The following is a 15,977-nucleotide window of genomic DNA, read 5'->3' as shown; positions in this document are numbered from 1 at the left end:
AGACACCTTTGACAAAATTAAGCACACTTTCATGATAAAAACCCTCACCCAACTAGGAATAGGAAGAAATTACTTGAACATAATAAAGACCATATATGAGTAGCCCACAGCTAACATCATATTCAGTGGTGGAAAACCAAAAGCTTTCCCTGTAAGATCAGGAACAAGGTAAGGATGCCTATTCTTGTGCCTTCTAATCAAAGTATTTGGAGTCCTAGCCAGAGAATTCACGCAAGAAAAATAGATTGATAAATAAATAAATAAAAGACATCCAAATAGGAAAGGAAGAAGTAAAATTATCTCTGTTCACAGATGATATGGTCTCTTATGTAGGAAAGCTTGAAGACTACACTTACATACACACACACACCCTGTAAGAGCTAATAAATCTGGCAAATTGCAGAATGAAATATCAACACATAAAAATCAGTTGTTTTTATGCACTAACAATGAAAAGTCCAAAACTATATATTTAGAAAACACTCATTTACAATAGAATTAAAAAGAATAAAATTTAGGAATTAACTTAGTCAAGGAGGCAAAAGATTTGTACATCAAAAATTACAAAACATTGCTGAAAGAAATGGAAGACGTAAGTAAATGGAAAGACATCCCATGTTCATGGATTAGAAAACAATACTATTAAAATGTCCATATTACCCAAAGCAGTCTATAGATGCAGTGCATTCTCTATCAAAATCCCAATGGCATTTTTTGCAGAGATAGGAAGAAATCCTGAAATTCATATGGAATCTCAAAGGACCCAAGAAAGAAAAAGCACAGGCAACAAAAGCAAAAATAGACAAGTGGGACTACATCAAACTAAAATATTTTCTGCCTAACAAAGGAAATAATCAACAGAGTGAAAAGGCAACCAACAGAATAAGAGAAAATATTTGTAAACCATATATATGATAAGTGGTTAATACCCAAAATATATAAGTAGCCCATGTAACTCAACAACAGACTATCCAACTGAAAAATGAGTAAAGGACTGGAATAGACATTTCTCAAAGAAGACATACAAGTGGTGAACAAACCTGAAAACATGCTCAACATCACTAATCAGGGAATTAACAAATCATAACCACACTGAGCTATCACCTCATACCCATTAAGGTGGCCACTATGAAAAATACAGAAATTGACTAGTATTGTCAAAGATATAGAGAAAAGGGAACTCTTATACACTGTTGGTGGGAATGTAAAATGGTCAGTTGCTATGGAGAACAATTTCTGAAAAAGTTAAAAATAGAATTACCATATGATCCAGCAATCCAACTTTTGGATATATAGCCAAAAGAATTCAAAAGAAAACAGTTCAAGAGATATTTGCACATTACAGCCTTATTTACAATAGCTTGGAGGTAGAAGCAACTTAAATGTCCATCAGCAGATGAATGGGTAAAGAAAATGTGGTATTTACACACAGTGGAGTATTTATTATCAGTGGTAAAAAAAAAGAAATCCTGTCATGCCACAACATGGATGAACCTTGAGGACTAAGTGAAATAAACCAGTTACAAAAAGATAAGTACTGCATGATTCTACTTATATGAGGTATCTAAAGTAGTCATACTCTTAGGAACTGAAAGTAGAATAGTGGTTGCCAAGGGTGGAGGGAGATGGGGAGTTGTTGATCAGTGGGTATAGAATTTCAGTTCTGCAAGATGAAAAAGTTCTAAAGATCTGTTATACAACAATGTGCATATCGTTAATACTACTGTAATATACTTTAATGGTTAAGTGTAAATTTTGTTATATGTTTTTGACTACAATAAAAAATAAGTATATTAGTAATATTTTGTTCATCGATACAGTTAGTATATCATGATTTATTTAAGTATTTCTGTGTTGGGCATTGACATTTTGATTTCTAAATGTGTCTTATTATAAATAATGCTACAGATGTTCATTATGAACGTTTTGTTCCTATAAGTCACTTAAACTGTTATTTTCTTTTTTTTTATAAATTTATTTATTTATTTTTGTCTGTGTTGGGTTTTCATTGTGGTGCACAGGCTTCTCATTGTGGTGGCTTCTCTTGTTGCGGAGCACAGACTCTAGGCGCATAGGCTCAGTAGTTGCGGCTCACGGGCTCTAGAGTGCAGCCTCAATAGTTGTGGTGCACAGGCTCAGTTGCTCCGCGGTATGTGGGATCTTCCCGGACCAGGGCTCAAACCCATGTCCCCTGCATTGGCAGGCGATTCTTAACTACTGTGCCACCAGGGAAGTCCCAAAATGGTTATATTATTTCTTAAGATATGTTTCCAGGGAAAGTTAACTGCAGCAAAAGTTAGACATATTTTTATGCTTCTTGATACAAATACATTTCTAAAGCACAGCTAACCATTCATTATCTATTGCTATTAATAGTTATCTCTTAAATAGTATTAATCTCACATTTATAAAAGGTATTTTTTGTTAAAAATAAGGCAAACCCCGTAATAGGTTGTTTTGTTTTAAATATTTTCTGTTTTACTACTTAGGATCTAGTGTGCATCTTTAGATATATGAAAGAATAAGTATGACAGTAAAAGTCTAATTAGTCCTTACAACATTTAATACAAGGAGAGAGCTTGGTTCTCCTGCCACCAAAGCAAGTATTCTTAAAGAACATTTTCATTGCTTTTTTTATTTTATACCTGGGAATTTTTTTCTAATACCTTCGAATAGGTTCAGAATTTTCTCCCCCTGTATCTTTTGTATAAATCAGGTTTGCAGTAGCTTCATTCCTTGATCACATTGCAACTAAAATATGTTGGTCATGGTTTATTTAAATAGTTTAATGCAGAAAAGGACCTTTTGTAACATTTTATTGTGAAATATATGAAAATTTTAGATGTACCATTTTTTAGATTTCAGGTTATCTGTTTTCTAGGAGGTTGGCAAACTACCAGCCTACTGCCCATTTTTCTATATAAGGTTTTATTGAAACATAGCCATGCTTGTGCAGTGTATTATCTATAGCTGCTTTTGTGCTACAACATAAAATTGAGGAGTTACAACAGCAACCATCGAGCTTCCAAAGCCTAAAATGTTTACTATCTGGCCCTTTACCAAAAAAGTTTGCCACTCTGTTCTAGGTCATTGTTTTTCAGTAGTGATGTTAAATGATGAGATTATCTTGATTAAAGATGATTTTTGTAATGTTTTCACTATCATTTACTCTCCTTCTGATACAGAGCTAGAATTATAGATAGATTGCATCTAGAATCACATATAACTCAGAACCTTTTTTTTTGAGATTGTGTTTGAGAGAGTTGTCTTGCATGAGTAATAGAACAGAAAAAAATAGCAGACCACTGATATAGATTAGCATTTCACTTTATCCAGATAAATGTTATTTTTAACTTTAGTGTACTTTATTTTTTTTTATTAACGGGGTTCTTTATTTTAAAAGAAAACATATTTTATGGTTTAAAGACAGAAAAGTCAAACAGTACAAAAACTTATACAGAGAAAAGGAAGTCATCTTCCCCAGAGGAAACCATTTCTACCAGTTTATGTTTCCTTGCAGAAGTAATATATATGTATGTCTGTATAAGCACATACGTACTTATATATTGCCCCATTTTTAATACAAAATTGAAGCACACTTATATACCCTGTTCCATACCTTGTTTTTCCATATATGTACTTACACATTTACTGCTGTAACTGGTAATACTACACTTAAAGCATTTTGTTAATAATGCTTGCTGTACATTATTATCTTGATTTATTTCTTAACTGCCTCTATTTTTTATATAAAGCAAGGAAAGACTTTCAGAGACAAATGCAGTAGTCATTGTTCAAGGGAAACTTGAAAAGAGGACATTTGGCCTAAGCAAGTGCTTACTAATAGTTTTCATTTTAGAGGAGGTTAGCAGAAGTTTAGTTTTTTTTAATTGTTTGATTCAAGTCCAAATACTATGAATTTGTTATTTCATTTAGTTAATTCTCTAATTCTGATGTGCTCACAGTGTCAAATATTAGTGTAAAACACATTCTAGATTTTTTGTGTGTTTCTTATTCCTCCATTGGCATGTATATGTAAGGGGTAAGTGAATTTTAAAAGATAAGCAGATGTTGAATTGTATTTGAGAGTTTTTTTATGTTATATCAGTTGATACATGTGATGTTCACAAGAGATGAAAGAAACTGGGCTTCCTGAACATCAACAGAGCAGTATAGGGTTTACAGCAACAACAGAGGGAATGAAATACACCCACCTCACGGAACATCAAATTCTAATGACAAAACAGAAACCATTGTGAGTCACGAAACAGATAAATTATTACCAAAATAATTTATAAATTTTAATATTAAAGTAATATTTAATGTTAGTTAATTTATTAATATTTATTAATTTAATATTAATTAATATTTAGATGTTATTGAAATTTTAATTTTTAATATTAAATATTTTGATGTTGATATTAAATATTTTAATAATTATAAATTATAATACTTATAATATTATAAATTACCAAATCATAACATGCTCAAATGGTTGTTTTTTTTAATGCTTGGCTTATTTATTTATTTATTTATTTTTAGCTGTGTTGGGTCTTTGTTTCTGTGCGAGGGCTTTGTCTAGTTGTGGCAAGCAGGGGCCACTCTTCATTGCAGTGAGCGGGCCTCTCACTATCGCAGCCTCTCTTGTTGCGGAGCACAGGCTCCAGAAGCGCAGGCTCAGTAGTTGTGGCTCACGGGCCTAGTTGCTCCGCGGCATGTGGGATCTTCCCAGACCAGGGCTCGAACCCGTGTCTCCTGCATTAGCAGGCAGATTCTCAACCACTGAGCCACCAGGGAAGCCCTCAAATGGTTTTAATATCAGCTCAGGTACCCATATTGCAAGGAAGACCACAGACTGATTTAACAGTAACTCCACATGGACTCCTGTGTTTCAAATATAAAACCACTGATTATTGCAGGAACTCACCTTGTTTATAAAATCTGATCAATCCACACTTACTAACTTCTCCTCTAAGACTAACTTATGATTAGCTCCAGCACCTAAAAATCTTTAAGTGTCCTTTCTACCTTTCCCTTTGAAACCTCTTTTATACTGGTGTTTTCCTTTGCTCTACAAGTCTTATAAACCCAGGTTTATATGATTGTCAGTTTCCTTGGTGGTCTTTGTAAGGTAGATTTGAAAAATTTTTTCGTTAGACCGCTACTTACTATATTAGAAATAAAAGTTTGTAATATAAAACGATTTTTATTTATTTTTATTTTATATTTATTTAGATTAACATTACTACAGGATACTCACCGCTCTCACCTGAGGGAATATGAAAAATACATAGAAGATGTCAAGAGCTCAAAGAGTACCATCCAGAACCTAGAGAATTCATCAAATCAAGTTCTAAATTTTAAATTCTATAAAAGCATGAAAGTTTATGTGGAGAATTTAATTGACTGTCTTGATAAAAAGGTACATGTCTATAAATATGTAATCATTTCCTTTTTATGGAGAAATTCCCTTACAATGTGATTTTTTTTAAGTCTAAATCCCATAAATAAATATTTCATCTAGGACTTTTCCTACACATTTTTGACATACTGGAGTATTAAGTATTCCCTCAATGTTGGACAGTTAGGTGTAGTTTGTAATCATTTTGCAACTTATAAATAGCAGTATAAATTTTTAAAATTCCATTTGTTTAAGAAAAGTTCCTAGAAAGTAAATTATTAAGTGAAAGGGTCTAAATATTTTTAAGGCTTACGAAACATTGCTAAATTATCCTCCAGAAAGGTTGTATCAGTTTCTAGTTTACTACATTAAAAAATGGTTTTTGTTTTTACATATTTATTTTGATCTCAAACAAACCCTTTGTTTTGTTAATGTAGTTTTTCTTCTTTTGAATTATTTGTGTCCTTTGCACTGCTATCTTCTTGGTTTATATGGAGGTTTTTTGTAGGGTTTTTTTCCTTTTTTCTTTTTCCAGTATATGGTGAACAGTTCTTTATTGCTTAAAAATTTTAGTGCTTTATCCTATTTGATGTAGGTAAACATTCCAATTTGCCTTGTCTTTTGATTTTGTTTGCAATGGTTTTTTCACATTAGATGTGTTTTTTTGTTTTTAATTTTTTTTATTGAAGTATAGTTGATTTACAACGTGTTAGTTTCTGGTATATGGCAAAGTGATTCGGTTATGTATATGTATGTTCTTTTTCATATTCTTTTCCATTATGGTTTATTACAGGATATTGAATATAGTTCCCCGTGATGTACAGTCGGACCTGGTTGTTTATTTTATATATAGTAGTTTGTATCCACTAATCCCAAACTCCTAATTTATCCCTCCCCCACCCCCTTTCTCCTTTGGTAACCATAAATTTGTTTTCTGTGTCTATGACACAGAAATATGTTTTCTGTGTCTGTTTCTGTTTTGTAAATAAGTTCATTTGTGTCATATTTTAGATTCTGCATATAAGTGATATCATTTGGTATTTGTCTTTCTCTTTCTGACTTATTTAGTGTGATAATCTCTAGGTCCACCCATGTTGCTGCAAATGGCATTATTTCATTCTTTTTTATGGCTGAGTAGTATTCCATTGTGTGTGTGTGTGTGTGTGTGTGTGTGTGTGTGTGCGTGTGTGTGTGCGCGCGTGCGTGTGTACACCACATCTTCCTTATCCATTCATCTGTCAGTGGACATTTAGGTTGTTTCCATGTCTTGGCTATTGTAAATAATGCTGCTGTGAACATTGGTATGCATGTCTCTTTTCGAATTAGAGTTTTCTCCAGATGCATGCCCAGGAGTGGGATTGCAAGATCATACGGCAACTCTATTTTTAGTTTTTTAAGGAACCCCCATACTGTTTTCCATAATGGCTGCACCAGTTTACATTCCCACCAACAGTGTAGCAGGGTTCCCTTTTCTCCACACCCTCTCCAGCATTTGTTACATGTAGACTTTTTGATGTTGGCCATTGTGACCAGTGTGAGGTGATACCTCATCGTAGTTTTGATTTGCATTTCTCTAGTAATTAGCAATGACATCAGATGTTTTGAAATTTTTGTGTTAATCAGATTTATGAATCATTCTTTTCCATTATAATTTCTGATTTTGTTTATACATACTAAGTCCTTACACTGGGGTCTTAAGTTGTCCTTTTTTTAAAGTAGACTAATCATTTTAAAAATATACTCTACTTTCTGCATTACTTTTAATTTACTTTTAAAATATTACCAAGTAATTGTATTTTCTCCCCTATTGTTTTAAGTTGACTACCTTTAATATCACTTGGTAGTTACTTTTCTGAAGTATCTATTACGATGTAACTTTCTTCAGTCATCCTTGAAGAATTACACTGTCAAAGGCTTGAATCCATAGCATTAGCTATGGAACATCATTGGAGTGGGGGGGATTGTTGCCCAAGAAATATAAAAATGCCGGTTTCAACTAATCACTCAATTCTGCTTGACAGCTTTCTTACTTGTCTGGTTAGGTCTCTTCCATTCTCTATTTTTTTTAATTTTACCAGTTTCCTCAAGTGTTCCCTACAGTCTGCCCCCCGTCAGTCTGTGAAAAATAGCTGCAGTCATCATTTCCTCCTCCTCTTTTGCTCAAAAAAGAATCCTTCTTATCTATCCACTCTTACCATGTTCCTGACTCCAGCCTATTAGGTTTTATTATTTATGATATTTATAGCTGTTTTAATACAGTAAGTTGATTTTCTAGTTTTATTAGTATTAAAAGTATTGGAAGCTAGGTCTGTTCCTCACAGTGTTCTTTTAATTGAGATGAGATGGTATAAAAAATGTTTCTGTATATGAGAATTGAGCATGTAATATGCTTATATATAAATATTATTTTTTATAATTCATTAAGGATGACCCACAAAATGTTACTTATATATGTATTTCAGATTATCAACATCCAAGAAATAGAATCAGCCATGCATGCACTCCTTGTAAAACAAGCCATGATCTTTATGAAACGCAGGCAAGATGAATTAAAACATGAATCAGCGTATTTACAACAGTTATCACGTTAGTGTTTTTCATGTTCAATGTGATTTTTTATTCATTAAGCTAAATTATCAGCTAAAAGATAAAAATATTTTTATTCCTGTATAAAAAATGTTTTTTGAGTATTTTCCCACTAACCTTTCACCTACCCCCTTCCAAAACTCCCAAACCATTTAAGCTAGGGCTTCAAAATGTCTTAAATGCAGTCTAAAACTAAAAAATGAAAATTATAACTTCTAATCACTTAGTATTTGAAACAAAATATTTATAGGACCATTTAATGACTGTTTGGAGATGACTTGAAATAAATATATAGACTGTCAGAAATATAACTTTATAAATTTTCCATAGCCCGTCCACAGATTGTTTGTGGAGGTTAAAGAAATTCTGGTGGGTTCAGCATAGAATCATCTGTAAGATCTCATTATATTAATAAAAGATTTGGATGCTTCCCTTTAGTTCTCACACTGGTTTTGTATTTTCAGAGATGTCTTCCATTGGTTAAGGTGCTGTCAGGGTATAGTGAAAGAAATGGGACCATAGCATCAAGTAGATGATAAAAGCAAAATCAGAATGACTCAAATACATGACATTCAGTTGGTCATAAATTACGGTACATGCTAAAATAGGAAATAATATGAATGACGTATTGGTAATGCAAATGTTTCTAGCATTTGACTATAGGGACAGAAAAAAACTGGTGAAAACTGCTGAAAAAGAATACTAGGGAAAGAAACTTCATATTAAATTTTGTTACTGTTCTCAAGTGCTGAACTATATTCACCAGACAAGGTATATTTTCTTAGACTAGCAAACTCAATGACTGTTAATATTGTGATAGGGTAACATTGCAATTTCATTGCATGATGAAATATGCAATTTAAGCATATTCTATTTGTGTGTGTGTTTATATATACAGATATGTATATATACCTAAGATATAACTTGTTTTCAAAGTGTTTCACTGTATCTCTTTTAAGAATTTGCAGTATGAAATCAATTTTATTCATTAACAGGCAAAGCTGAGACGTCAACAAATAGAAGCTTGGCTATAGATGAAAAAACTCAATGGATTTTAGAAGAGATTGAATCTCGAAGGTAACTATATAAAGACTTAAAGCATCATTGAGCAAGTATTTTTTACTGCTTAAATACAATTAACCATATAGTATAAATAACCATAACCTAGCATATTAATTTGTGAGAATGATATAAAACCAAAATTTATGGTTTAAAGATGCACTGGTATATTTGGATCAGTCAGAAGGAATGGGTAAAATGGCATTTATCAGGCTGGGAATGGCTCATACCTAAGAAGCCGGTCCTAATTACATTGTTACCTGCTCTTCCAAATCTGGGTAGGCTATGGGAATGTCTTACAGGAAAAAAGAGGGAGAACCAATTCAGATTAATGAAGCTAAAATGTCAAAAATATTAACATAAAATTGCATGCAAATGTGATGGTTTATTTCTGGGTATTTTAAGTAAATGATGACTTTTTGTTTTAAAGCATTTCTTTTCAACAGGAGCTATTTGTTTTTTATTTATTTTTGGTTTATTGCAAAATATAGGGCACAAAGAAGACAAGCAAGGGTTCTTTCTGGGAATTGTACTCATCAGGAAGGAACATCTAGTGATGATGAACTACCTTCAGCAGACATGATGGACTTCCAAAAAAGCCAAGGTCAGTTATCAAGTTTCTAATGTGTCTTGAAGTATTGAAATGATGGAAAATGCTTTGCTGTGATTGCCCTTAATTATTTAAGCTATGTAAAATAGTTGGTAAAATTCAGGAAAAAAGGAATACATTTTTTTTCCATATAAGACTTGTCCTTTCCTCTGAAAAAATGGATAAAATGGAGGAGCATGATGAGTATTCCTTTTCATCTCGTTATAAAGGAACCATGAACATTTTTGGCTTCATTTCTCTACTGCATACTTTCTATATTATAATTTTTAATTTAAAATAATTGAATTTAGTAAAGCCCAGTTTTAGCATTATAAGAAGGTAAAATATGTATAGTTGAGTGTGGGCTTTACAGTCAACCAGATGAGTTCAAAGAGGGGATCTAGTCTGTGTGATCATTGGCAGATTCCTTGACTTCACTATATCTGATATTGTTTGTTTGCTTGTTCTTTGTCTGTAAATAGGTAGGCTAGAAACACCTACCTTATAGGAAACATAGTTATGATGATGAAATGAGGTAATGTATTTATAATGTTTTGGCATATAGCAGGGGCTCAATAAATGGCAGACTTTATTAGTGTCAATTGTTACTAAAGTGTTTTTTTAATAAAACCTAATTTATATGTTAACGTCAAAGGATAGTTTTCAGCTCAATTGATTACATAAGTTATACATAACTATGTTTATAGGAGACAAACTTCAAGATCACAAACTTAAAATGCATAATATACAGAGACTCATTTTCTTCACAGGTGACATTTTACGGGATCATAAGAAGATTTTTGAAGATGTACACGATGATTTTTGTAATATCCAGAATATTTTATTGAAATTTCAACAATGGCGAGAAAAGTTTCCTGATTCTTATTATGAAGCTTTCATTAGTTTATGCATTCCGAAGCTTTTAAATCCCCTAATACGATTTCAGTTGATTGATTGGAATCCTCTTAAGGTACATAAGCTTAACATGTGAAAAAAATAATCCTGATCACATTTAGTTACTTAAATCCTCTAGTTATCAGGTTAACTGTAAAGTACCATTCCTTTAGAGTTGGAATTGATAATTTGTGCTTTGGAGTAATAGTCTGCACTCATCTTTTCTTGGTTCTCACTCTGTTTTTAAGGCTGAGTGACACTTAACATCAGTAAAGGAAACACTTTTTCTTTTAAATCTTCTTCTATGATAAGTTTAAGATCACTCAAAAAAGTAAAGCTAGTATTAGACCTTAAGAATTTTACAGTCTGTTTGAGTGAAATTCAAAATAGGTACCAAGAGTTCTGAAGTTAGAGATGACATAATGGGAATACTTGGCTAGGAAAGCTACAATGAAGATGAGGAATTTAAATGAGGATTTGAAGGATATATAGAATTTAAACAGGAAGACAGAGGAAGGAAAAGGTATTTTATGAAGGTACATAGGGAGAAATATTAGTTGAGTAGAGACTGCATAGATCCTAAATTAAGAGATATGAACTTGTTTTGATAGATAATGGGAGGCGTGACATGATGAAGGTAATGTTTTAGGAAGCCCTGAGCAACAGGCTAACTTGGAGGCTAGGGAGAAAGAGTTGAAGGTATATACTGAAAGGCTATTGCTGTAGCCCAAGTGCAGGGTGAAGAGTTCCTCACGTGGGGTGATAGTGACAAAGGGAAGAGAAAGAAAGTGTTGATTACAAGTGGCGTTATGAAGTAAGAATCAGTAAAATACTGAGAATAAACCTAACACAACATATCAGAAAGATGACCTCAAGATTTGGAGTCTGAGTTATTAGTACAATGGTAGTTCCATTCATAAAAATGGTGACTTTTCAGAGAGGAAAACGGTTTTGATGGAAGTTTTACTTTATAGACAATGAAATGATGATGGGACATCCATGTGGATATGCCTGTTAAGCAAACAGAAATGAGAAAATGAAACTCTAGGGAGAAAGGAGAGCTGAAAATAAAGATTTAACAAAGTAAAGGATGGATCCTTGTCGTTTTATCTTCCTCTGCTCTAGTCATGCATGCCTTTAGGCTCTGTGTTAGGGCCATGCAGTGTTCATAGTTTAGGAGCCAAGCTTATCGCTAAGAAAGTGGTAGATAGTTGGTCGGAAAGCAGCCTAGTTGTTAACCACTCCAGCTGAACTGAGTACTCTGTTACATCTAGCAAAGATCTGTTCATTCAGTTATTCAATAAATAATAATTGGCCATCTGCTGTTTGTTTAATAATAAGCTAAACCACATGCAAAGTATATATTTGTGCCAGTGAGACTCGAGAGAGCCAGAAGTGAATTTTGCGTGAGCTAAGTGTATTTTTATAAATAAATTACGTGGCTATTTTAACTGCTGTTGTTATAAATGTATACTTTGCTCCTAACAGTACCTGCCATGTAGTAGGCTCTGAACACATAGTGGACATTTCTGGATATGAATGAATGCATGAAACGCAGTGTTCTGTCCTACTGCCTAGACATCATGTCTTAGTCATGTTATCCTGCCTAGCCTTGGCGGTCTAGTACTGTATACATTGGGTTAAAATATGGAATTATTCTCCTTTGATCCTTAGAGAAGCTCTGGTAATTACTGAAAAAGTTAACTATTTAAAAATAAACTAATGTTTAAGAATTTATTTATAACTTAGATAATTTTATTTATAAGTTTGATTCCATAGGTTTAAAACAGATGCCATGGTTCACATCTATAGAAGAATTTATAGATAGCAGTATGGAAGATTCAAAGAAGGAAGATAGTTCTGATAAGAAAATCTTGTCTACTGTCATCAGCAAAACAATTATTCCTCGACTTACAGGTACTGTTTTGTAATCTTGATAAAATTAAATTGTTCTTTGGCAAAGTGTGAGATCATTAATTTCTGTTAACAGTCACAAATTTTTTTGGACGTTTTTGAACACAGCAACTGTAATATGCAGTAAAAAGCAATAGATGTTATAATTTAAGCTGGTTAAAAAATCCTTGTTTGTGCAAGTGATTGGCTATCAAACTCCTGATACTTTTGGATCTTTAGTATTTGTGACATTAGCGTTACTTTTATTTTTATTTTTTTTAATTAATTAATTTTATTTTAGGCTGCGTTGGGTCTTCATTGCTGCGCGCAGGCTTTTCTCTAGTTGGCGGCAAGCGGGCTGTAGAGTGCAGACTCAGTAGTTGTGGCGCACGGGCTTAGTTGCTCTGCGGCATGTGGAATCTTCCTGGACCAGGGCTCAAACCCATGTCCCCTGCATTGGCAGGTGGATTCTTAACCACTGCACCACCAGGGAAGCCGTAGCATTACTTTCATTACTTTTTTATAAGTCATTTATTAGGGGCACACTTTCATCTCTACTACATGTATTTCTTTCTTTCCCTTAACTTCTCCCCTATGTTTCTTTTTTTTTTTTTATTTTTATTGGAGTATGGTTGATGTACAATGTTGTGTTAGTTTCAGATGTACAGCAAAGTGAATCAGTTATACATATCCACTCTCTTTTTGGATTCTTTTCCCATGTAGGCCATCACAGAGTATTGAGTAGAGTTCCCTGTGCTATACAGTAGGTCCTTATTAGTTATCAATTTTATATATAGTAGTATGTACATGTCAATCCCAATCTCTTCATTTACCCCTCCCCCGCATCCCCTGGTAACCATAAGTGTGTTTTCCATATCCATGACTCTACTTCTATTTTATAAATAAATTCATTTGTACCCTTATTTTTAGATTCCACATATAAGCGATAACATGTGATATTTGTCTTTGTCTGACTTACTTCACCCAGTATGGCAATCTCTGGGTCTGTCCATGTTGCTGCAGATGGCATTATTTGTTCTTCTTTATGGCTGAGTAATATTCCATTGTATATATGTACCACATCTTCTTTATACATTCCTCTGTTGATGGACATTCAGGTTGCTTCCATGTCCTGGCTATTGTAAACAGTGCTGCAGTGAACATTGGGGTGCATGTATCATTTTGAATTATGGTTTTCTCCAGGTATTTGCCCAGGAGTGAGATTGCTGGGTCTTAGGGTAGTTCTATTTTTAGTTTTTTAAGGGACCTCCCATACTGTTCTCCATAGTGGCTGTACCAATTCACATCCCCATCAACAATGTAGGAGGGTTCCCTTTTCTCCACACCCCCTCTAGCACTTACTGTTTGTGGACTTTTTGATGATTGCCATTCTGACCGGTGTGAGGTTATACCTCATTGTAGTTTTGATTTGCATTTCTCTGATAATTAGTGATGTTGAGCAGCTTTTCATGTGCTTTTTGGCCATCTGTATGTCTTCTTCTTCGGAGAAATGCCTATGCAGATCTTCTGCCCATTTTTTGATTGGGTTATTTGTTTTTTTGATATTGAGCTGCATGAGCTGTTTGTATGTTTTGGAGATTAATCCCTTGTTGGTTCCTTCATTTGCAATTATTTTCTCCCATTCTGAGGCTTGTCTCTTTGTTTTGTTTATGGTTTCCTTTGCTGTACAAAAGATTTCAAGTTTAGGGAATTCTCTGGCAGTCCAGTGGTTAGGACTCCATGTTCTCACTTCTGATGTCCTGGGTTTGATCCCTGGTTGGGGAACTGAAATCCCACAAGCCATGTGGCATGGCCCAGAAAAAGATTTAAGTTTAATTAGATCCCATTTGTTTATTTTTGTTTTTATTTTTACTGGGAGGTGGATCAAAAAAGATCTTGCTGAAATTTATGTTAGAGACTGTTCTGCCTACGTTTTCCTCTAAGAGTTTTATAGTGGCTGGCCTTACATTTAGGTCTTTAATCCATTTTGAGTTTATTTTTGTGTAGTGTGTTTCTTCTTTCTTTAAAAAACATTACTACATTTCCCTCACATCTGCCACCAGCACTCAGAAGTCCTTGGGCATTGATGCTTGTGCTTCAGTCTGAAGACTTGTTTTATCTGAAATTGTACTTGATAAGGATCTGTTCCACCATGTCACTGAGAATGAATTCTGACAGCAAAGTCTGCAGAACTCTTAAAAGATGAAGCAACTTACTTTATAGTGCTTCTCAGCCAACTTGACTATACTTTAAAGATTTTTTTTCATATAACTTGTAGTGCAATCATGGGTATCTTAGAAAGATAGTACTTTTAACTATTTACTTTTAGCTATTAAGCACTATTAATGATAGCATAGAATATATGTGCCTCATTTAAGTACTCATCTGGAAACTCCAAATATTTCACTTACAATTAAACAGTTCCTCAAATAAGTAGCATTATGAGAAATTAATACTGTATATTTATTCTCAAGTCCTATCCTGGACCTTCTTCATGAGCTCCCTGGGTAATCCCTGGCATACTCTCCTCTAGTGCCATCTATATCTGTGTTGCTCAGTATGGTAACCACTAGCAATATGTAGCTATTAAAATATAAATTTCAAATTAGTAAAATTAAAATTCAGTTCTCAGTCACACTAGACACATTTTAAATCTTCAGTAGCCATATATCACTCATGGCTATCATATTAAATAGTGCAGATGTAAGATGTTTTTTTCCATCATCACAGAAAGTTCTTTTGGATGGTACTATTCTGCTTCATTTTAAATCAAAAAGAACTGGAAGAACAAGTCCAGATGTCTTCTTAGAGCACCAGATCTCTCTTATCAAAGTATCTTCTGAGTACATCTACTTGACAACTTAAACTCCACATGCAAAATCATACTTGCCATCTTTGCTGCAGACCTGCTCCTCTTATATTCCTTGTCTGGAAAATGGTACCTCCATCTACCCACATATTCAAACCAGAACTTTCAAGTCATCTACTCCTCCCTTTTTCTTACCTCCTTACATAAGCAATTGCCAAGTCTGTTTTTTTTTTCCTTTTTCTAACCCATTTTCTATACAAAAACCATGGTGATCTATCTAAAATATGTCGGATTCTGTCATACCTCACGTAAAACACTTTAATTATTCTTAACTGTCTTTAGGATGAAGTCTAAACTCTTTAACATGCTTTCTAGGCCTTTCAGGATTTTGTCTCTGTTTAGTAGTGCTTTAGCCCCATCTCCTGCCATGCTCGGTTCCTTCTTCCCTTCATTACCACCTCTACTGGACTTAAGCTATATTCTCCTTGGCCTTTATATCTTCTGCCGTCCATCCACTTGACAAATCCCCTAACTCTACCTCTTTCATCTAGCTAATTTCTCCTCATCTTTCAGAACTCAGTATGGACATTACTTCTAGGAACTGGATTAGGCATACCTTTCCGTGTTCCTGTGGCACTCTGAACTCATACTTAGGGTGGCATCTATGCATTAAATTATAATTGCTTACCTAAATGTTTGTATTTGCCATTAGACAGAATTGTTCAGAGGCAGTTACCTAGTCTTAC

General features: G+C 33.8%; 1 protein-coding gene across 1 annotated transcript in view; it reads left to right on the top strand.

Annotated features, from left to right (window-relative positions):
- The window catches only part of GCFC2 (GC-rich sequence DNA-binding factor 2), a 73,611-nt gene that overhangs the window by 40,148 nt on the left and 17,486 nt on the right, over positions 1 to 15,977 (top strand). Inside the window, exons 6-11 of the mRNA XM_082851698.1 lie at positions 5,236 to 5,422; positions 7,864 to 7,987; positions 8,983 to 9,064; positions 9,538 to 9,650; positions 10,406 to 10,605; positions 12,296 to 12,446. Of these exons, the coding sequence (XP_082707824.1) occupies positions 5,236 to 5,422; positions 7,864 to 7,987; positions 8,983 to 9,064; positions 9,538 to 9,650; positions 10,406 to 10,605; positions 12,296 to 12,446 (857 nt within the window). The remainder of the gene's footprint in view (positions 1 to 5,235; positions 5,423 to 7,863; positions 7,988 to 8,982; positions 9,065 to 9,537; positions 9,651 to 10,405; positions 10,606 to 12,295; positions 12,447 to 15,977) is intronic.

This window comes from Leucopleurus acutus (assembly GCF_964270905.1).
Source record: "Leucopleurus acutus genome assembly, chromosome: 12".
In the NCBI taxonomy this organism is placed as follows: domain Eukaryota; kingdom Metazoa; phylum Chordata; class Mammalia; order Artiodactyla; family Delphinidae; genus Leucopleurus; species Leucopleurus acutus.
Note: the sequence above shows the minus strand (reverse complement) of the source record. Positions and strands in the feature narration are given on the sequence as shown.